Here is a 24,140-nt window from a genome sequence, read left to right on the forward strand (position 1 = left end):
TCTGGCTCAGACTTTGAACAACATTACCAAATACTTAAAAAAATTGAAAAAGAAAACATAATTCAAACCCTCCTCTCCTTCTCTTGTGTTTTTTCTCACTTTTAGTGGACACCTCTTTGTAGTATTTATGTTGTAGTGAGAGATAATGAAGGTGTTATTGTTGTTGTTGGTTGCTCATGAGTCTTGTCAATCCCAAATTAAAATGTTGCAGAAGTTTAAACTATGCGGAAGTGTTTGAAATTTGCGAAAGACAAATCTTTTATGAATCTTATAGCATAATATGTTTCTAATGTGGTCTTGGCGCTGAATGTTCATCAACAATCTTTCACCTATGTCTGCTCTATTATCGAGGCTTGTATTAGTTTCAATGTATATTTTCATAGTTTAAAAGAGCAAAAATATTGCATAGAGATTTGATCACAACCTCATAGTGTAAAATATATCTTTTTGAATCAATTAATTAGTATATTTTGATGTGTATGTGTCGAAATCATTTGTATTTAGGATTCCGACCAAGTAATAGCTGTCACTCAATTTACACCCAAACATTTTCAACCATTTATTACTATTTATTCATAAAGTTTCTTGTTAAAGGAATATTATGTTGTAGAATCTGAGGAAATATTACCAGTATGAATAGACCACATTGAACGAAAATTACTAGACCACATTGTTAGTGCAAGATTTCCTCCAAAAATATTGATAATGATTAGAATCACTGTTCATACTTTACAACAAACCAAACGGCTATTCTGACTTTTTTTGTCTCTGTCTCTTCGTTTATTAAGTGTTTAAGTGCTTTTGTGAATCAAATTCATATGTCACATACAAGGCAAAATAAGATGATGAGTCCAAACGTTGTTCCCAGACATGCAGGTGACACAACGTATACTAAGATTTTTGTTGGAGGATTAGCTTGGGAGACCAAAAGAGACACACTCAAACGTTATTTTGATCAGTTTGGTGATATTTTAGAAGCTGTTGTCATCATTGACAGAACCACTGGAAAATCAAAAGGATATGGCTTTGTAATGTGCACTTACTCTTTTGGTTTTAATTTGTTTTATTACTCTAATTAATCACTTAAATTTAATCTTTGGTGTTAATTTTCTTCTTACTATTAGGTTACCTTCAAGGATCCAAATTCTGCAATACTAGCTTGTCAAAATCCTAATCCTATGATTGATGGAAGAAGAGCTAATTGTAATCTTGCATATCAAAAACCTGATCCATCTTTAACAGGTGATCATTATTTTTTAATCTTTTTTAATTAATTCTGAAATTTCTTGATGATAGTCTTGTAAATCTGATTTATATTATATGTCTTGCATGCAAAATTGCAAACAAAATGAAAAAACTTAGGTAGGCAGAAATTCAATAGTCCTTCAAGGAATACTTCACCAGTCCAATTTCAAGGTTCCTCCGCTAATTACAATCAACATATTCCACAATATGCATTTCCTTATCCAGTTTACAGGTACACAATTGAAACATACGTAAAAAGTAATAGCATACACCGACACTTCAGATCAAAAGCGTGTATGTGTGTCATGACAGGTGTTTGACACCGGCGCAACCCACACATGTGGTTACCTTCAAATATTCCATTTTCTCAAATTATTATCAGTGGTGTTAGGGTTCATGTTCAGTGTCGGTGTCTGTGTCTGTAAAATTGTTTCGTTGGTGATAGCTCTTTTATGCTGTCATATTTATCTACCAATTTGACATATGCTAAAGAATGAATACATTCAGGTACCCTCACCCTGGTTATCTTCGTCCACAAGACATTTATGAAATGGTTAGTTTTCTATCAAGAAATAGTTCTTCCATATCAGATTATATTCCTAATCTAAATTATGTTTTTCTCAGCAGAGCTATAATAATGCATATGGTGGTGGACCTCAATTTCCATTTCGCTGGTTTCCCGCATATTACGAACCATATTATGGCCTTAGTAGACAGTTAATTCCAACAGCATATGTGAAAAAGACACAATTCCATGATGTTGTTGGCATATCAGAACCTATTTCACCTTCTACTTCAATTTCCAGCACTGGTTGGTTAATTAATATCTAATCAATTACTATGATTTTGTTTTGACTACTTTTTTTGAATGTTAACTAATTTATAATTGTGCATTGGATTAAAACAGGGGTTATCACAGAAACAGTAGCTCCAACAAGAATGGTAGAACCTTCCAAAGATCAAACATCTTCAGCTTAAGAGGAGCTTTTCCATCAATTGACTAGAAGAAAGAAAGCAAAAAGAAAAATGGCATTGGTCAATAATGTATAAATTTTTAAGAAGATTTTCAATGATGTGGTCTAGCAAAGTAACTATATATATTAATCAAGCAATGAAATGACAATGTGACTTATTGAGGTTTTCCATTCACGGAATAGGTGTGATCTTAGAGGCCAGTCACTAATGAAATAAATCAGGATTTCTTCATTATCTTGACAAGTTTATTTTGTGAATAATGATGCACATCATTCATTCTTTTGTTTTTCTTGTTTATCTTTTCTTGCTACGTTAAAGTTGAAAAAGGAAAATAGTTGCTTATTGTTCTTGTCTTTAATCTCACAGCTATACTTTCCATTCCATATATTTAAATCCGAATTTGTGTTGCAGCGGTACAATCAACAATTCTATCCCAAAAAAAAAATTCTATCTTCTTTTTTCCTTTTTTTAAGAGGAATTATATCTCCCTTTAGCTGAAGCAAAACTAAGTTTTGAAAGAAAAAAATTTATGCTTGTTAAGGTCATAGATATTCACCACTTATGTCATGCTACGATGGTTCTTGGAACGTGCTGAAAATATTTTCATATTAAAGTTTTTTTTTTGTCATAGTGATTAGAAATGTGAATAAGTGAGGGTTCGAAGTTCGAACTCCGATCCCATTATCTTACAATCTATCTATTCTTATAACAATTGAGTTAAATTTACGGAAACATTTTCACATGAAAGGTATTGCATAATCTTAAACCTATTGTAGTTGTGATAAACCAATAAAGTACTCACTACCAAAAAACCAATAAAGTACTGATTTGTCAATAATTATAGCATTTATTTAATATTTACTCTATGTATTTCATATTTTCATTTTTGGGTTAATTGTTCAAATTATTTATATAATATAATTTTATAAACGAAATCTGAAAAATACAAAAACAACACATATTTTACTTTGTAATTTGATTTTCTTGCTATTTTGTTCCTCTAACAATCCGGTCACACAAAACACGCTGACATGGTGGAAAATTTTGGGGCAACACTTTGGTGCCATTAATGGCACCGTGCCATTAAATCTGGGTCATTAATGGCACCAAGATAGATGTGTTGTGTGGCCCAGATGCAATGGCAATGTGTTTGTATGACCCAGATTTAATGGCACCAAAGTGCTACCCGAAATTTTGTCATGACAAATAATTTTTCTTGCCTCCATTTCTTTCTCAAACTTGTCATTTTTTCTAACATTAATTGAATGGTTGAAATAAAAAAGAAAAAAAATGGATCATATTTGCTACAGACATAAAGCCCTAAAAAGTGATCTAAAGGTCGAATATTTTCATGATTTTTTGCAGACATATTTAAAGCGTTAAAATAAGGTCTTCCACATAAAATTATAATTTTCCGATAAATTTTTTTTTGAAGAAGCTAAACTAACCCACCTAATCGAACCTGAGACCTCGAGGAGGAGCACACTCCCAGATCCCAAGCCAATACCACCAGGCCAACCCAAGTGGATTCTAATTTTCCGATAAATGACATATTAACTATGGGATTAAATTTCAAAAACTCAAAAACTAAAACAACAAAAACATCTTAATTGTTTGGATAATTAAACCAACAAAAACAATTAGACAAGAAGTCACGGTTTTCTCTATTTAATTGTTTGGATAATTTGACATTAAAATGCTAAATAGATATTATTCCATTATGATTATTACATTATTAATTTTCTACTAATGATCGTTACACCTAACAAAAAAAACTAAACAAATAGTTTTAGTATAAAAACAAACTAATAATCACCTTCAATATATGGATCTCTTCAAATTTTGGTTAAAGTTGAAGTTTGACTGCATTTGAAATTTATTTTTGTTTTTCCCTCTTGCATCTCTAACGCTTGTTGAAGCTTGATATTCGAGTACTTGGATGGTAAAATGGATAGCGTGCAAAAAATTGATACGGCAATGTCTGGGGATTACAGACGCTTCAATCGCGATGGTGGAAGATGAAGGGAATATATTATATGTGGTGCAGCAAAGAGCGACGCGACTCTAATTTCCACAAGTTAGATTTCTTAATTAATCTGTAAAATATGATTTTCATTGTGCGAGTTTAAGAAAGAAAGAAGGAAGAGAGAATTTCATAGGATGCCTAATCTCCATCCTCATGTTGTCGAATCTCAATCTTCATGTTGGTTTTGATTTTAATTTTTTGTCGCCTTATGATTTTAGTTTTATGGGTTGAAGATGGTGATGAGATGAAGATGATTTTTGGTTTTATTTGTGATTTATAGATCTAATTTTTCAGATTTAGGTTCAAAAGGATTATTAAAGATGAGTTTATTTTTGGGTTTGTATGGATTTGGAGAAGATGATGACTAGTAACCTGTCAAAACAACAACATTGAGCTTTTTTGTTTAATTTTAGATCTCAACCATCTATTTTTGATCTAATAGTTGATAAGTATTCTCTCCATTTTCACATAATTAACCCATTTTCATTAGATGTGTGTGTAGTGAGAAATGTATATATTTATATACTACATGCTACAAAATTGTTCTTGTTTTATTTGTATAGTGGTGTCCTTGAACATGGTCGTGGTGCCGATCGCCAATGATCATGTTTAAGAGGACACCAATACTTTTTAGTAAAATGTAGCGTGCGTAGAAACATTTAGATGATGAAAGTTTTAGTGTTTAGCCATAGATCAATAGATACAGGTTATAGCATATTATCAATAAAGAAGGAAGAAGAACTGTGTACCTTTATGTCAGGTTGATGAAGGATAACCGCCGACAAGCATGAGAGGGATGACTACCCTCATTCCGTTTAGCTTTAGGTTTTCACAATACTATTCAGAATAATTAACCGTCTGATGGGATGACGTTTAAATAGCTAAACGGTTGAGAGCAGGGACCTCTCATTGGGCTTAGCTAAATAGTCCAACCCATCACGGTCCATTTAGAAACAATAGCCCAATCACACATATTCATCAACTAATTAGTGCTTAACACAATAGACCATAATTTATATTATTAGATTAACTTATAATAATTGATTATTGTCAATCCATAATTGATTAATTAAATAATTAATCCAACAGTCTCCCACTTGGATGACAATACTCACTATAGAATATAAAATTTATTTTAAAACTTTTATGTATGGTCAAAGCACTAATCATTCAAAAAGAGAAGTAAGTTTTAATGCTGCAGAAATTGAATCCGATAGGGAAAACAAATCATACATATCAAAGACTCACTTTTCTAACAAATGATGAATTTATAGTGACACATTTGAATTAAAAAAAAAAAAAGAATGTGTCATTAAAGAATGGCCCAAGCATTTTTAAAATGCTATAACAAACTCCCACAAACCCAAAATATCATAGACTTAATCAAATCATCATGAGTTATAATACTCGTATATATAAGTCTGTGGTTAGTGGTTCTGCCAATGAGTTTTCAATTCCATAAAAGTCATATATCCACATAGGTATAAGAATAGTAATTACTTATAGGGATAGCCTATAAAGAGAGAGTAATTACATTTAGTCAAAATCGATAAATGTTCTACGACATTCAATTAATCCAAGTTTTATAAAAAAAAAAAAATGTGACTATGAAAATCCATGAAAGCAAAATAGGAAATTCAATAATTGCCAAATTGGATTAACATAGACACTTAGTTTAAAGAAAAAATGTGGATTAATGTGGCCACTAGAATGTCAATAACAAAAGAACATCTATGATTATCTCAAATTATAAGTACCACAAGAACACAATATCATACTCGATAGGAGTATTGATATTATACATTGTACTTACTATTTATGACCTCAAAAATGTGGAATGTTGGTAAAACAGAAGCACAATGTATATTTGCATGCCAAAAAGTTATTGTGCATATTCCAACAAAATTGACTTAAGCATCCAATTATGATGCTCATTGAGATTGATAGAATTTTAATATATATCTCAATAGAATGAGACTAAAATTTAAAGTCTCATAAGCTATACCATATTTTATAGTGTGCACAAGAGTATATGGCGATAACGAGAATAATATTGTGTACACATTTCTCTTGATCTCACATATATATAAACAAGAGTGAGATTTCTCATTTGAGCTCATAATATATAATGTTGTGTACACACTCCCACTAATCCCACATATATATAAACAAGAGTAAGTGAGATTCTCATTAGTGATCACTGATATAAAAATATTATAATAATGTAATATTCAACAGTGGGATACTTAATTGCTAGTGCAAAATTATTAACATAAGTGGTTATATAATTTTAACTAACAGAGTTTCATGAACTCAACCACATATTTTGCACATAAGCATAGCAGAATTATTAACACAAGTGGTAACTCAAGGATAATATAAAACCCCTCAAATACATATTTTATCAATGGCAAATATCATCAAGAATTGTGTTTCGTAGTTAACCACATATTCTGCATTTATAATTAAGGAGAATGTAAATTTTCATTTAAGAAATTTATAACACAAAATCTCCTTTTTCACAATTAAAATTCCAAAGAATTTTATAAATATAGTAACCTTTATATGACATAGTATGATGATTATATAAAAGGTTTATCATCATATGAGTGAGATAAGTCTCTATTATTATAAAATATGATATGAGACTCTATTCACAATTTTAATAACTCACTCAAAACTCAAATGTTACAATTATACTTCAACACATTTGAAAAAATATCAGGTTACACGCAGCGGAAATACACAAGACTTATATTTTATTATTACTGAGGATATAAAAGAAAATAGTCATAAGCTTTCATAAGTATTAAAAAATAGCAATAGCATAATTAATATCCTCAATATAAGTCTCTACAATAATTTCATATCTAAAGTTATGAAACAAATAAATATGTTTGTTTATGAGATATAGTTAATTGACATGTAGAATTTTTCTCACTTGTTGAAAAATGATAGTTAAACTATCTTACCCACAAAAGGATGATTATGTTAAGTAATGTCATACCGATAGGGTATGTCCATCACGTTACACAATACATAGCAATGATTCTCCCACTTGATAGAGAATAGACAATGATAGTTGAATTAAAAAGTTTGTAAGATATTTTTATAAAATATTCAACTATTTCTCTATCACAAAATGATACGTTAAGTAACGTCACACCGATAGGGTATGTCCGTCACTCACATAACAAAGGGATAGTAGCAATCCGATATATTTATATATATAAAAAATCACATTTAGGTAGAAATTTAATTCAAAATGTAATAATATTGGATTGCAAAATTTATACAATTTTCTACATGTCTTTTAATAGAGTAACTTACTTATTGTAATCTCATTCAAGGACCTTAAGGAAAATAATAAGTAAGAACTATATCATCACAATGTATAATTTTTATGTCTCAAAATTTAAACATTTATAGAGTATTCTAATTATAATTGACATAAGTATAAACATTTTAGGTACATTGAATAATAACAATTATATTAATAACAACACACCGATAAGGTATGACTGTTACCAATATAATGCTAATCTATTTAACAAAATTCGCATAATTGTACCCACGATAGGTGAGATTACAATTATACAAATAAATAATGTTTATGCTTAAGAGAATATGATACAATAATATCATGCATAAACAATTGTACTTAATTTACTCAACTTTGGTCATATTCAAATGATAGAAAAAATGTGCTTAACAATATTTTAAATTAGCACATCATAAATATGACTTTAGAATTTCTTTTATATGAAGTAGTATAATAACAAAAGTTATTATTTGGAATAGAAGTGTGTCAAATAGTTTTCTAATTTATCCAGAATAGATACGTCTAAAAAAAGGAATGTTAAAAAAGCTTTGCGATAATTTTTTTTTATTTTAAAAAAATTGATAGATATAGTAGATACATAATAAATTAAATAGGATTAAATCCCTCAAAATAAAAAATTAAATAGGACTGAAATTTAAAAAAAAAATTGTATTCTCCCGTATATAACATTTTTTCTCACATGGCATGCATGATTATCGGAGTCATATTTAAAATATGAAAATAAGGGAAAATGGATATGGTACGGAGTCATAATTAAAATATGAAAATAAGGGAAAATGGATATGGTTTGGTTTCCGGTGTTCTTTGTAACTAACATGCATGACTTCAAAAATCAGATTTAATACATGAGAATAAGAGACAATCAATGGTAAGTATTCAAATTCTCAAAAAGAAAATTCTTAATGTTAGATTAAATTCAAAATTAAACTATCTATTACAGTATCCAAATTTAATCTTTGGTTTGAATGATATTAATTTTTTTTAAATAAACTTTGAATGAATTTTCATATTATAGCCTATTTCTTTCTGAGAATTCGAAGGATAACACCAGAGCTTAAATTTCTATCTGACTTTCAGAATTTAAAATTAAAGTGTCATATTACGAAAAAGAGCTAAAAAAAATATATTTAAAAAAAGTGAAATCCATTTTAGTCCCCAACAAATTCTATAAGGGTCAAACTAGTCCTCAACAATTAAAAAACCCTATTTAATCCCTTATAAAATTAAACGAAGACATTTTAGTATCTGAATCAGTTTTTATCATTGAACATATGACATGTACGGTTAGTTTAACTATGTGGCGTTAACAGTGTCAATTAAGTGGCAACGTGGAATTAAATTTTTGTAAGGGGACAAATTAGTCTCCCACTTAAAGAAAAGCAAAATAAAACAAAAAATTTCACGTTTTCACGATAAGATAATGAATTATCATGTTTAACGCTGAAATAGAATGAAAGAATTGTTTCTTACTTCACGATATGAGAATGAACGGTCGTATTTAACACATCCTTCTGTTTTGATTTCCTGCATCTCGTTTTCTTCGACACCCTTTCATTTTCATCAAGTGTCAGCGACCACAACTGTTTCAAAAGGAGAAGATGACCGACAAAAAGATAAAAGTACCAACTTGGTCTCTTAAAATTTACAAACTGCATTTTATATTTTTTTGTCATGAAGAAATCGAAAAAATAATGACTAATTTCATTTTATCATTTTCTAAAATTTTAAGTAGCACATAAATATGTTTTTTTAAATAAAAAGTAAAGAAATAATCTAACAAGCGAAAAAACATGTCATTTTATAAAAGTTTTCATTGAATTTCTAAGTGTATTGATCTAGGTGAGATATGTTTAATTAACATTTTTCTTATGTTGTGGTTTGGTTTGGTTTGGTTCGGTTGGTAAAATGAAAACCGCAAACCAAACCAAACCATGCGGTTGAGCAAGAAAATGATTCGATTACATCTGAACTAAATGCGGCTTTTTGCGGTTTCGGTTTGGATTGGTTCGGTTTGCGGTTTTTCTATTGGGTTGGTTCGGTTTTGAATACCCCTACACATATGTCCAGTCACGAGTCAAAAGTAGGAAGAAAAAAATTGGTTGGAGAAAAATATTGATAAAGAGACTAAATTGTCTTGATTTAATTGTGTAAGGGACTAAATACTATGGTCTTTTTATGTGTTGAGGACTGATTTGGCTCCCACGGAATTTGTCATAGACCAAAATGGGTCTTCACTCTAAAATAAATAATAAAAAATAATATAGGTCATATGAGAAAATTGGAGGGAGAATTATTCAAACTAAATTCCAATGATCCAGTCTCTTAATATCTATTAATCTTTTTATATATAAGTCACAACTTATTTGCTCCTATCTTTGACTCAAAGAGCGGAGAGAAGAAAGTCATTTGTCAATTGGTTTTAGCCTATAGTTTCTAATAGTTTGTCAATTGAACTCATTAACTTTCTAATTAGTTACATGTTTGGTTTTCTTGAACTGTCTTTATCTTAATTATTTACACTTTTTGCATTGTTTTTGAGAACTTTATATTTAAAAAGAAATTTAAAAAATACTGATCCGCTAATTTATAGGCCCACCGTAAAAGAACGGGTTAAGATTTTAAACCATGCATCTCTAGTTAGTCGGCTTCATTCGCTTTAGACGGGTTAATAACGTGACAGGTTGACCTTTCCTATTAAAAAAAAAACATTGACAGGTTGACCTATATTTTCATCTCTACCATTATTTTAGTTTGTCTCTCGTGACTGGTCCTAATAATGAACACTACAAGCTAATAAAATAGATTTATTAGCCAAACATATTTACTTTGATCTAATAAACTTATAAATAACCAAATATACCACAAAGTTATCTAAAAAGCCTTTGAATTCATAACTGGCAATTTTACCGAGCAATAATATCTGCATAGCCATAAACCCATAACCATAACTATTTTAAAATATATGTATGTCTCCATCTTGGTGTATCAACGTTATCAAATTTAATTTAATGGCAAACTAAATCCCAATGTGGCGAGTAATGCCAAATTCCTCTTTACTTATTTTAGGCAAACAAGTTTGAGAGATAATTACAACATTATTAGATCAAACAATACAACAAAACACAGAAGAAACAAAACTAGTGTTTAATTTAATGAAACACTAAATATCAACTGTGGCAAGTAATGCCAAATTCTTTTTTTCTTCTTTTGGGCAAACAAGTTTGAGAGAGAATCACCACATTCTTAGGTCAAAGCATGCAATGAAACACAAAAGGAGAAAAACTATAGTGTCACTTGAACACATGCTATTAATTTAGGGTCTTTTTACCCCAAAAAGATATCGCCTAGCTGTTTTAAGTTCAAATGGACCAGACAAATGAAACAACAATTAAAAGGTTTGGTTTTGGTACAAAGCTACAAAATTAGTATAGCCAATTCAATCAATTGATGTGAATGTATTGAATTCACAATAATGGACCAAGCAAATTAACTAAAGATTTCACAATAATGAAGGTGAATAGTTGAAATAATTTATCTATCTAACGTGAGAAACTAAAGTAAACCACTCAGTTAATTTCTGCTAGAATTGAGCCTAAAACTTCAAAGAATACAACAAAATACAGAAGAAACAAAACTAGCAAGTAATGCCAAATTATTGTTTACTTCTTTTGGGCAAACAAGTTTGAGAGAAAATTACCGCATTCTAGCATGCAATAAAACTACGGAGGAAAAAACCATAGAGTCATTTGAACACAACCCGTCAATTTAGGGTCTGTTTACAGTTTACACCAAAATGATATTGTGCCTAGCTGTTCTAACTTCTAAGTTGAAATGGACCAGACAAATGAAACATCAACATAAAGATTTGGTACATGGCTACAAAATGAGTGTAGTCAAGCCAATCAATTGAATAGTTCGGATTCATTAGAGCAAATTAACTCAAGATTTCAGCAGACGATTAATAGTTGAATTAATTATCTAATGTAAGATACTACACCACACAGCCGATTATGGTAGAACTGAGCCTAAAACTTCAAAGAACGTAAGGCTTTCTTTGCGAGTTTTGATGAAAAGAGAGGAGAGCATTAAAAAAATAATGGAGCAGATGGAATAAATAAAGAACCTTGAGACAAAATCAATTTAATTTAAGAGAACTTAAAAATTGTATTGGATGATGATTTTGAAGGGTTTATATAAATTCAATCATATTTTTTTAATATTCTTATTTTTTTAATATTCTTAAAAATAATATAAAAATATTAATCATGTATTAATTAATTATTCTCTACAAAAATACTTCTTCAAAATATATGAAAGATTTTTATACTATATTTCTCACCCCAAAAGCCCTCCTCTTCAAACTCCCAAATAAAACCTTTTTCCCTATATTTCTCAACCCCAAGGCTCTACTCTCCAACTCCCAAACAAAGCCACAAAGTCTAAGGTCTGTTTGGGAGGGTTTGGGAGGACTAAGTCTACGTATATATATATATATTTAATATTTCAAAAAAGATTAAAAGAACATCATGATTATTGACTATATAATAGATCAACCACACTTGATTGATTTTAAAAAAAAGTTTTTGTAGTTTAAAAAAAGAAAAATATATCCTCCCATCCCATCCTAAACCCTCCATCATAGCACATCTAAGGTTTGAGTAGACTTATGAGTAAAAGAAATTATATTGACCCTATTCTCACAACATTTAGTAACTATTTTGAAAGAAAGTTGATAAAGAATAACAACTTTAAAGAGCCAGAGTTGTGAAACCCAAAACTAAGAAATTGCTAGAGTCGTGATTCCCCTGAATCATAGCCTCAGTGAGGAATATAATCCCTTCCTCAACGCATTGTGTTTTAACAAAGTAAATCAAATAGCAAGACAACCAATTCTAATCTGATGATGGGTCGAATCTCACTACTAAACAGAATAAGCAAAAATCTGAAAACTTGTATTCATGAGAAGAAAAGGGGCAATGTTAGTAGAGTGATCTCTACTGCTGCTAGTAAAACACAGATTTAGGCGCAAAATCATTCCTAAACCAAACAAGGTATCCTCCACCTGCCAATAAATTTTCTCTTTACCAGCCAAATGAACATGTTATTGCAGTCGCAATAACCAGCATAGCAAGGTGAGAAGCAGCATCTACTTCATATGGTGTAAGAGAAAGATCAAAACAAATAAACATACAGAAATGCATTGCAGACAACCAAATAAACAGTTCATGACTAAAAAAGGTTTTTGTAACATGTTCAAAATAAACTCCAGATAACATCCAACCATAAAATTCTGGACATGCAAGATAAACACGTCACATTGTGCATCATAAATTAAGCAAGATCCTCGAAGTACCATCAACTCTACAAGCTAAACGAAGAACCCATTACCGCAATGGGAAACAAAGATACCATAGTGCAAGACAGAGAACAAAAGTATCAACTAAACGCCACAGGTTCTTTGGAACATATATGTTTCTATGTACGTATATATATGTAGCAGCAGTCAAACCCCAGCAGCAAGGACAGTTGATTCAGTTCATGGACTACGAGGAGAAGAACGAGCACGGACTGGTGTCTTTGACGGACTTACCCTGCACACCAGACATAAGAGTGGTTAAGATGATATTATAAGAGTTCCCTGAAGTTTTTAGGACAGTTGAAATCAAAGTGAAATCCAGCGAACCTTATAGGCAGCGCACCCAAAATCACACCACTGCAGCTTAGAGCTGCAATTGCACTCTCAGCCTGAAAGAATGAGGCAAAGAAAATCTTCAGCCAGCCAAAAAAGAAAAGACATGGCAAAACAAACAGCAGTAAAAATATATATTTTGAGACAACTGCTTGAGCAATTTAATCACTCACTCCAATACTTCATATATTTTAGCATTTTACTAAGGGGGAGAAGATCAGGACTACACCAATTAATTAAGAACAAAACCAACTGCAAGGATAACTAAAAAGAGAACTTGAGTCTCAAGCAGACAGCTTGGTTTGTGAGTTAGGGGATGCTAAAGGAGTTTTTTACCAGGAGGCAGGAGGGTCCAGGACTCAAACTCTAAAAACTAACAAAACTACTAATTTACTAACATTTGTCAAAAAGAGAGAATTTGAAATTGACGGAGCAAATTTGATAAAAGTAAAAGTAAAGCAGCTACAGGAGATGCGGAAAAAGTGGGATGGAAATTAAAAGCATTGGGCAAGCAATAGACCCCAAAAGAATATGCAAGCAACACAAGTTCACTGCCAACCAAGGTAAGCGGCAGAAGGTTGAGTATAGCTCCATTAAAGTAAGTTTACTAAATGTTTTGTTTGTTTAGGAGAGGAGGTATTTACAGTTCAAATCTTAAAACAAAAATAATTTAACATTGAAATTAATCTGCAAAAATTAGACTAAGTTGAAATTTGTAAGCTCAAAACAAAGTCAAACTACCTTAGAATTAATAACTTCACTAATTCAAACTAAGGAGTTCCAAGCATAGCTGACTAATAACTATGAGCATGTTTGAGATGAAAAACTTAGTTAAGTATGTCATATAAGTGCTTTTGTAGTTGTTTTTACAATTGAAGAGTTGAATAAGGAAAAATTGTATCAAAGTATCTAAGATAAAAATAAGTTGTTTATATAATCTATTCTAAGGAGCTTATGAAAATTTGCTGAAATTAGCTTATGGGATCATGAATAAACTATTTTCAAAAGCTCTTTCACAGACTTACATGAGTGCATATGTCATAAGATAAATCCACCATTACAACATATTTTCACTGCATTATGAGCACAGATTAATTCCATTCCAAATTCATAAATAAACAAGGAGCTAAGATGTTTTTTTGCCATGAAAAGCTAAGATGGAAAGGTTTAAAGACTCCCACAAGAGCTAACATAATAAATTTATCTTTTCTCTTGATTGTTTTTCAGGACTTTTAGTAGGCAGTGTGGAGTTACTATTACTAAGAAACATGATTATTGACAGAAGTAAAAATAGGATGTATAGTTATAGGGAGGGAGGGCTAACTGCATTAATACAAATGATAACTACAAACCCGGTAGTAAAATAATCTCAGGGCTATAACTTCACAAAGCAATATAGGAAATTTAAAAACTAGCTAAGCAAACCAGAGTTGAGCAAATAAAAGTAAGAAGGTTGGAAAGCTCGCAAGTAATTACCACTGCAAACTCAACAAATGCAATCCGAGTTGAATGCTGGTAATCCCCAAGAAGCCTCAGTCGATGGACCTAGATAATACACCAAAACAATGAAAAATATTTTACAAAATACTAAAAATTCAACTAATAACAAAAAAACTCAAGCATTGAAACCATGGACTATATCAATATAATGGAAAATATTTCAATAGATACTAAAAATTCAACCAACAATAAGCATTGTAAGCCAAGATCCATTAAAAACTACTAACCTCTCCACAGATAGATTCAAAGAAGTGTTTCACATCTGCTTGAGTCAGCTGCAAGTATAACAAGAATATAACTTATTAAGAATTATGATCCTTGATTGCTACAAATCAGATACGGAGAAAGACCAAGCATTTCCTCCAAGTAAGATTAAATGAAAGTGTAAAAACCCAAAACTACCTTCTTGTCAATGTTTGTGCAGTAAATTGTTCTTGAGCACATCTCCCTTTCATCTTCAGACTGAAACACAACACCATCAGTCATCACAAACGAAAGAAAGAAAAGAGGTAAATTATTATTCACTCTGGTCATTCATTTTCTAGAACATGTAATAAGCATATCTAAGAAAAGCATTACCCTGGGCAAAAATGTTGGATTGACAGGTGCAATGGCAGTTTTGGAAGGCAGCACTCTCAATGGGTAATACCCCAGCATAGTTCCAGACAGGCTTACAGCAGCCCTTGCACTCTCTGCATGTACAACACAGTTAATACGCTAAAAAAGTGAAATATCAATAATAAATGCAGCATATGACCAACAAATATTTGGTGTTGGTGTTACCTTCATCTGTAAACTCAATGAAGGCAAATCGGAGAATAGAATTGGGATCTCCGCATACCCGACAATCAACAACCTACAGCCAGGAAATACGAGTTGACACGGTAACATGGTAAACCATCATTAAGAAAGGGAAAACCCTAAATAGTACAAATGACAATGTAACGGAACAAAATAATCCGACAAATCATTTTAGTATTGCTTGGAATGACAATGTAACAGAACAAAAGAATCTGACACGTCATTTACTATTGTTTGGACCTTTGTATATGATTAAATTAGTTAAAAAATATACCTTCGATGGTATCAGATCAAATAGATTCATCACAGTAAGAGTTTTCGTGTGATATTTTTTATACAATATAAATATATAATAGTTCTCTTCAGAAAGAGGAAAAAACAGACATCATAGACAGAACGTATCGGTTACTACCTGGCCGCAATTAAGAAAGAGAGATGCCAGCTGCTCTTCGGTAACCTAGATTCCGACATAAAACAACAATCATTAATTAGATGAATACACATGTTAAAATAAACAATGTAAATTAGCTGAGATGAGATAATCTACAAGACAGCTTAAATTCCTACCAGCTGATCAATATCAGACACATAAACAGTCCTCCTAATCATCTCTTCTCTTTTCTCCATATCCACTTTATGATTCGCTCTTCGCTTTCCATTAGTAGTGTAGCCATTCTTCCTCTGAAAAACACATCATTGTATTAAGGAAAAAAAAAGTGAAAACATAGCATCAAAAAACCAACAGGAAATTAATGAAAGAGATGAAAACAAAATATCCATACCCTACGGTTAGTTTGGCCGTTAGCATTAGCATAATTATTAAGAAGTATAAAATTGTTAGGGTAACCAAACCCAGCAGCAGGTCCAGCAGCTAAGTAGCCATGATTATTTGTTAGCGACGGAGGCACAAATTCCTCAGCCATGGGATTCAGCTTTGACAACAACTCTTCCAAATCCCTCATTTCACGCTTAAAACTCTCGCCTCCATTCTCACCATTTCTCATACCATTCATCACATATCCATCATTGTTCACCATAAACTGCTGGTTCTGAACATGCATCTGACCCATTTGATGAGTCTTGAAGCTGTAATTACCATTTTGGTGTTGATGGTTGAACACACCGTTGTTGTTCACATCCTGATCGGTCCTCGGTTTCGATTTCTCCACCTCAGTTGAGTCAGATGATACGACGTGGTTGATGTTGTTGTCCAAATTCTGACTTGATGAACCGATTTTGGCACCAACATTTTCAGCAACAGCCATAATCACTTCTCTTGAGGTAAAAAGTTTCAACCTTTATTCTCTAATATCAGATTTCCCTTCAAATCTGTATCAAAAAATTGTTATCAAACCAGGAAGTAAACAAAAAAAACATGACCCACAAAACATCATAAGAAAAAACAAAACACACACACAGACACGAGCACAGAAAAACATCAAACACAGTTTATATCAAAAACATTTCCAATGACATAAGATCAAACAAACATGAAGATTTTAAGGTAAAAACACAACTACCTTAAAACCCCAGAAAAAATAAATAAATAAATAAGTGAAAATTAGTGAAAGAGAGAGAGTGGTTTATCTTACTGATGAAGAAGATTATTGTGAAGAGAAATGAAAAGGGTGTTGTTCGGATCGTCCGATTTCGCTGAACTGACTTTTTGGACCTTCCTGAGAAGAACGTCCCAATTTGATGTCCTTGGGTTGTGAAATGTGACTATGATGATGATGAACGTATCAAAGTGACAAATAAATATATTAAAAAATTTAATTAAAAATATTGGACCCAATTTTTCATTTAATTTCCATAACTACCCATTCAAGTATGTCATCCTTTTTTTCTTTTTCTTTTTGTAAAAGAAACTATGTCATCATCCTCATCCACCATACATAGTACATACATACATGATAAAGATGTGTTATGCGGTCGATAAGTTTTGATTCAACTGATAAATATCAAAATTGTTAAGTTATACGTCATAATCCGACTTTAAATTTAAGATTTTCTTCTATTTATGTTTGTTAGTTTTTAAGATGTTATTGTTACTCCGTCTATCTTGAAAAATCCGTCTATCTTGAAAAAAAATGTTATGCATGCATGTCATCCACAATACAAAATTTTAAATAACGAGTTAAAAAAATATTTAATGAGTCACTTTTTCATTATACAAAAATAAAACAAAAGTCACTTTTGTTTAAGAATTGCGTTATGGATTATTAAATTTTGAGATGTATTTTACTCTTTGTTTTACCCGGCTGTAATTAGGGTATTTGACTTTCGGTATACGGCTCAAAGTATTTTTTTTCGCTTAGGTTATGTAATCCGTTATGTGATTAATCTTTGAGTCAACAACAAAATATCAATTTTTGTATATTAAAAAGTGAACTCTAATGAGGGAGTATAGGATTATTTGTTGGGGTATTTCATTGTTTTTGACATGAAAAAATGGTAGTTAACGTTTGTAAGAGTTGGCTCAGTTGACAATGTCAATATTGTTAAGTTTAATATTTTTACTCCGATTCTAATATATTTACTCGTTACCCTACCCATACCTAACGAGGATGAGAAATTGAACCTCATACCCGTCCCCGTCGGGTTCGGGTATCCCGCCTCATCCCCGTCCTCACATTGAATAATTTTTTTCAATAAGAAATAGAAGTTTTCTTGCAACCCCTAGAGAAATGTTTTAATGTATTATCCAGCAATAAGTTCACTTTAACATTTGTTAGACCGATTAATTTAGTTACTCCTTTAAATATCAATGGTAGTTTTTATAACACGACAATTATCAAACAAAATAACATGACATATCAACATAAAATAATTATGTGCATTCGGGACGGGTTTGGATATGGGTTCGGGGTGGGTACCTATATGCCCGTTACCCGTCCCATACCCGTGTTTTGAAATCGGGGAAAACCCAAACTCATACCCAAACCTAGTGAAAATGGGAAAAACCCGTCAATTTGGGTTTGGTTCGGGCGTGTAACCGCGGATATGAGTTTTGTTGCCATGCCTAATTTTAGCCATGTATGATTTTGGGTCTTTTTACTAATTAATAAAAATAAGTGGGACTTAATATGTAATTTTTGAATAATAAGTCTACTAGAAAAACAATAGGTAAGAAAATTTATTTGGAATTTTTGTATAAATTATTAGAATGTATATTTAAGAGGATATCTGTTTAAATTTGTTGACAGCATATCTGTTTAATTTATAATACATTACTTTTGTAATAAAACTGATAATGTTGAGAAATTTTATTAAATTGGGAAAATTAATTATCGGAAAAAAAAAATTGAATTAATCTGATATAGAATCTTTTATCATCTGAAAATTGAATTCAAAGAAAAGTATAGGATAATGTTTGATTTGCTTACAAATAAGATATGAAAAAGCATGTTTAGTTTTAATTTTTTTTTAAATTGTAAAGAAAAAGATTGAAATAATTATTTTGACTGCATGTTTGTTTAATTTATATAATATTTCTTTTAAAACTAAAAATAAAAAAAATAAAAAATTGACGCAAAAAGAAATTAATATCAGTCAACAAAGGAATATTACACAGTACTTTTTTTTTTTGGTCAAGTGAATATTACACAATACTTAATGCTAGTTAAAAATATTTGAAAATTGAATTCAAAGTAAGTCATTTGAGTTATTGACAAATTAAATAAGAAAAATATGAATTAAATCTGATATAGAATCTTTATAAAGTATTTTTGTTTTAAAAAAATGCAAAGAAAATTATAAAAATGAATACTTCCATCATTTTTCACACAGTAATGGATAATAACAAATATTCTGAAAATAGCATGTAATAAATGTAGTCTTTTTTATTTTTCTTTTTTTGATAAAATGAATGTAGTCAATTATGACATTAATCCTGGATTTAACAGAATAAGATATTCATGTACTAAATCATTGTGAAATCAATTTTTTTTAGTAAATCACTATTAACGTGTCAATAAGCGTTTTTTTTTTAAATTGACTTTTTTGACTAAATTTAAAATATTGACTTAAATGTTTATAAATTAGTATACGAATTAGTAAAAACATAAAACGATGTTGCAGATATGTTTTAGAATATTCTATTATTTAAATGCTGCAACATGGTTAAGAAAAAAAGCTTTCATGAAAAAAACAACAACAAAAAAAGATACTACCTCCGTCCTTAATTATAGGGTCCTTTTCAAAAAATAACGGGAATTAAGACTGTGGATATTTGTATTAAATATGTTTGTAATTACTATTGTTTTTACAATTTTATCCTTTAAGAGAGGGTTGGTTTATGTTTTCAACATGTTATTTATTGTTGATGGAAGAAAAAGATGTATAATAAATAGGGCATGTATGTAAAGAAATAATTAATGTAGTTGGAAATAGCAAAGGAGTCTTATAAAAAGGGACAAAAAAATTTCTCAAAAGGGTCTTATAATCAAGGACGGAGGTAGTATAAACTTTGGTAATTATATAATCCCTTTACCTGATTTGAAGTTTTTTATGACGCAAATCCAGCTTTCTGTCTTATGGTGCGTGAGTACATTCAATTTGTGGATAAGAAGTCGTACCGACGGAGATAGGAATTTTATAAAGTCGGGGTAAAATTTTAACCGTAAATTCAGATGTGACATAATATATAAAGGGTTTGTCTAACATGTGCAACATTGCATATGTTAAAACAACTAATAGTAGTAATTTTTCTTGGAAAACCACAATTATATATTCAAAAGTTTTATATTTAATATTAAATGTGCAAGTCCAATACAAAATTTCTATTTTAAACTTCTTAACATGTGCAAATTTGCACATGATAGAAAAACTCATATATAAATAGTCATAAAACTAAATAAAAGTGATTGTCATTTTGTCGACAAAAGTATAATTTAAAATAAGAGAGATGAAACATAATTTGTTAATGTTTTAAACACTCAATTAACAATGTTGTTATTGCCATGTTAGAAAGTTTCACTTGTCCAAAAAAAAAATGTTAGACGGTTTCACTTATGTTCAAACTCAAGACCTTACGTCCTCGTGATTTTAGTTCAGTTGGTAAGGACAATGCATTATATTATATATGCAAGGTCTGGAGTTCGAACCTCAGCCACCACAAAAAAAAAAAAAAAAAAAACTCAAGACCTTACGGTGGTTTGTGTGAGTTTAAGGTAGTGATTTTCAATCCGTCTATGAAAAAAACAAAAATCTATTTCTCACCTTTTGTATTTTAGGAATGACCGTTTCATAAGAAAAAAAAACATCATTTTATTATTTATATAATATACTTTTTTTTAATCGGCAAAATATTATTAACCAACAAGTCCGTGCAAGAAGCACTAATAAGCTTGGGTGGAAAAAAACATACAAGGGGAAATCGGTTGCCGCACATACACCGGCTCGAACAAAATCCCCTTAAAAACCACCCCGAAACAACAGAACAGTCAAAATAGTTATGACGCATTAATATACATATGACAAACCACAAGCATACCCTTGCGTCAATACCTTATTTATATAATATACTAATTTTTTTACTTTTGATCGTAAAACATATCCACTATTACGAGTAATAAAAATATAGAAAAAAATATAAAAAATCGAGGAGAGAGAGAAATAAAAAGTTAATTCGTTGATGCACTTTTGGTAAATAATATTGAGTTATTTTTTTTTTAAGGAAATAATATTGAGTCATTATAAGTTTTCGAATGACAGTGAATAGTTTTTTAAACTCACTAGAATTGATCTAATAGTGTTTACTTGAGACTTTGGAGTGTGTTTTTTTTAATGTCCAAAGTTCACTCTTAAATGTCAATTTAGGTGGATTAGTTCGCTCTCGATGTCTAGTGTGGAGTAGTTTTTTCTAAAAAAAAAAAAAACTTATTTAGCTATTAATTAAAAGATCAAATATACCTTCTTTCAAAAACAAAAAAAAAAGATCAAATATACCTGTATATGCCGAATTGTTGAATCTATCTTTAGTACGATAATGGTCTTTCCTCCTCCTGCTGGGAAGACCCTTGTACGGGATCGACAACTCTTAAGCTTAGGAACTCATAAACTCTTTAGAGTGAATCACAAAGTTGATATGGAGAAATATCTCATAAACTCTTTAGAGTGAATCACAAAGTTGATATGGAGAAATATCTGTAAAGTAAAATTCATTCTTAAATAATTATCCACCTAAATAAATTTATAATGTCGTATGATTAGATACAAGTTTAAGCGAGCTTAATTCAATTGGTATGAACAAATCATAATTCATAATATATGCAAGGTCTGGGGTTCAAACCCCGGCCACCACAAAAAAAAAACCGATGTAACTGTAAAGAGGCTAGATTTGATTTCAACATATAGGAGGCTATCATACGTAATATTTATAATTTTTTAAGATCATTTTGTTTTCCATTTTTTCTTTAAGTGTTTATTTTGAGAAGTTTATCAAATTCGACTTTACAAATATTGCGTCTAACTGAATATAAAAAATGTTCAAAATATTTCAAATAAACGAGTAGCTATTGATGGATTTTTTTTTTACACTATTATCTTGAATATTAAAACATCATTAATGTCCAAAAGTATCTATACAAAAGCTATAAATATTCAATTTTTATGTATTCGTCAAAGGCCATCATTATGATGTGTCGGAAACAATTGCACATTTTTAATGTATCAAAAACTTAATAAAATTGAAATTAACTTTTTTCTAGATGAAAAATATTACTCCCTCCGTTTCAAAATGAGTGTCGCTTTAGCAAAAAAAAATTGTTTCAAAATGAATGTCACTTTCAGTTTCTAATGCAATAATAACTTTTTCTTTTCAACTGTACCCTCCAATTAATACTCAGCACATTACTTCCAAAGTATTACTTTTAAAACTAACCAATAGTTAATAAGGATAATTTGGTAAAATAACCATTCTCTTTTTTTTAATCATTGCATTTATTAATATGTGTGTAAACACCTAAAACGACACTCATTTTAAAACGGATGGAGTATATCTTTAGAATTTGGAGTCTTTTGGTACACATGATATAAAGCCTCTAAGGAAAAGTGGATTAAAAGAAAGGATATAAGTATTAGAATGATATGAAAATCATGGACCCAATTGTATATTATTTTGAGATGTTATGGCAGATTGTTGTTGTCCAACCTAATTTGGGCGTGGATCTAAGATGACAGTTAGAGATGTGTTGTGATAGATTATGATTGTCCTGCACTAAAGTGGGATGATTTATCTACAAAGACTCTAACACTCAGGTTAGTGATGGTTTTAGCAACCGAGAGATTTTTCTGAGAATTATTATGTAGTTTTCTACAAAGGAGGGTCCCTTAAAGGTGGTTAGAGTAAACACATGGATGTGAGGTGTTCAACAGTTATGCTTTAACAGATGTCTTATCTGAACCACTGCTTGATTTAAGATTGGACAATGCATATTAGTTGTTGGTTCTTTTTTGCTGCTTTAAGGATCTATGATGGCCTTGGTGGTCCGTATATGGATCAACAACTTTCCTGGGCCTATATATAGGGAGGGCAGAAAAAGAAAATGTGGGAACTACTAAGAGCCACCAACTACCCTCTCTGAACACCCTGAGATCAAACTACATTCAAAGTCTCACTTTCACCTAAAATGAAGCAAAAAGGTCTCTCACGTGTCCCCTCTGCATTTAATGTTGTTGTGCAATAACTCATTCACGCTAGACAAAACGACAATTCAATAGGCGCAAGTTGACAACCACAATCATTGAACCCAATCCCCAAAGATCTTCCAACAGAGTCCATTAAACATGTGAACCGCATTTATGATGCGCACGTCACCCTTTATCCAACAAGAATCTTAGCCGAACAATGGATGCCCATACATGCTGGTAGAAAGACGACATCACATCTTTCATGTTGAACACGTCACCACCAACCCTTATTTTCAATGCAGCCATGAGGACTTGTCCATATGGAACTTACACATCGACTTAGATTATTTCTATGTTGCTTAACTACTACAAATCTCTGTCTCAATCCACAAGACGACGACTTGGGGGACGACTTTTTCAATATGAGCCAGCGCCTAATCATAGGGGTTAAAGGCCTGACGAAGTGTTTGATTCAAATACGGGTCACCATAGAGAGTAGCAAAAAAGAGCCCAAAATTAATTGTAACACTTCCATATCAACCGAACGGTGGTCTAAATAAGGTGTCAAGTAAAACACAACCGTCTAATGGCCTCACGTCCATGTGGTGACTCCAACCACCTATTTTAGAAGTTCCTCCCTTGTAAAAAGGTACAAAAGTCAGTCTTTGAATAACATCTTGATTCCTAAAACTCTCAGTGACTTGAGTGTTTTAGTCCTTGCAGGTAACCACCTTACTTTAATGAAGGGCAACTGTAGCCTGCTGCAACGAACATACATTGGTTGTCATCTCAAAGATATGCTTGGATCATATCCGAGACAAACATGCTCATTATTGAGTTGGTTTGGGTTTAATGAAAGAAAAAAAAATTACCCAAACCAATCAAACTTAATTGGGTTGGGTTGAATGTTTGGCCAAAACCTACCCCAC

General features: G+C 31.1%; 2 protein-coding genes across 5 annotated transcripts; one reads left to right on the forward strand and one right to left on the reverse strand.

Moving 5' to 3' along the window:
• Positions 1–510: 510 nt before the first annotated feature.
• Positions 511–2,578, forward strand: LOC146941440 (uncharacterized). 4 transcript variants are annotated; one of them, XM_085755217.1, is made up of 6 exons: positions 511–1,028; positions 1,125–1,242; positions 1,363–1,477; positions 1,753–1,798; positions 1,873–2,056; positions 2,153–2,578. In XM_085755217.1, exons 1-6 carry the CDS (start codon positions 819–821, stop codon positions 2,221–2,223), a joined length of 744 nt encoding a protein of 247 aa, XP_085611343.1. In that variant the 5' UTR covers positions 511–818; the 3' UTR covers positions 2,224–2,578. The 4 variants fall into 4 exon arrangements, with proteins under 4 accessions (XP_085611343.1, XP_085611340.1, XP_085611341.1 ...); XM_085755214.1 differs by having other exon boundaries at positions 663–1,028; positions 1,738–1,798; positions 1,870–2,056; XM_085755215.1 differs by having other exon boundaries at positions 663–1,028; positions 1,738–1,798.
• Positions 2,579–12,789: 10,211 nt separating this feature from the next.
• Positions 12,790–17,308, reverse strand: LOC146941441 (polyadenylate-binding protein-interacting protein 12-like). The gene is made up of 11 exons (XM_085755219.1): positions 17,172–17,308; positions 16,362–16,908; positions 16,147–16,260; positions 15,992–16,036; positions 15,562–15,634; positions 15,358–15,470; positions 15,181–15,240; positions 15,006–15,053; positions 14,755–14,823; positions 13,273–13,334; positions 12,790–13,180 (listed from the first exon to the last, which is right to left on the reverse strand). Exons 2-11 carry the CDS (start codon positions 16,842–16,844, stop codon positions 13,126–13,128), a joined length of 1,122 nt encoding a protein of 373 aa, XP_085611345.1. The 5' UTR covers positions 16,845–16,908; positions 17,172–17,308; the 3' UTR covers positions 12,790–13,125.
• Positions 17,309–24,140: the final 6,832 nt, after the last annotated feature.

Source organism: Medicago sativa, chromosome 3 (assembly GCF_051527215.1).
Source record: "Medicago sativa cultivar Bolivia chromosome 3, Bolivia_mono, whole genome shotgun sequence".
NCBI classification, from domain to species: Eukaryota; Viridiplantae; Streptophyta; class Magnoliopsida; order Fabales; family Fabaceae; genus Medicago; species Medicago sativa.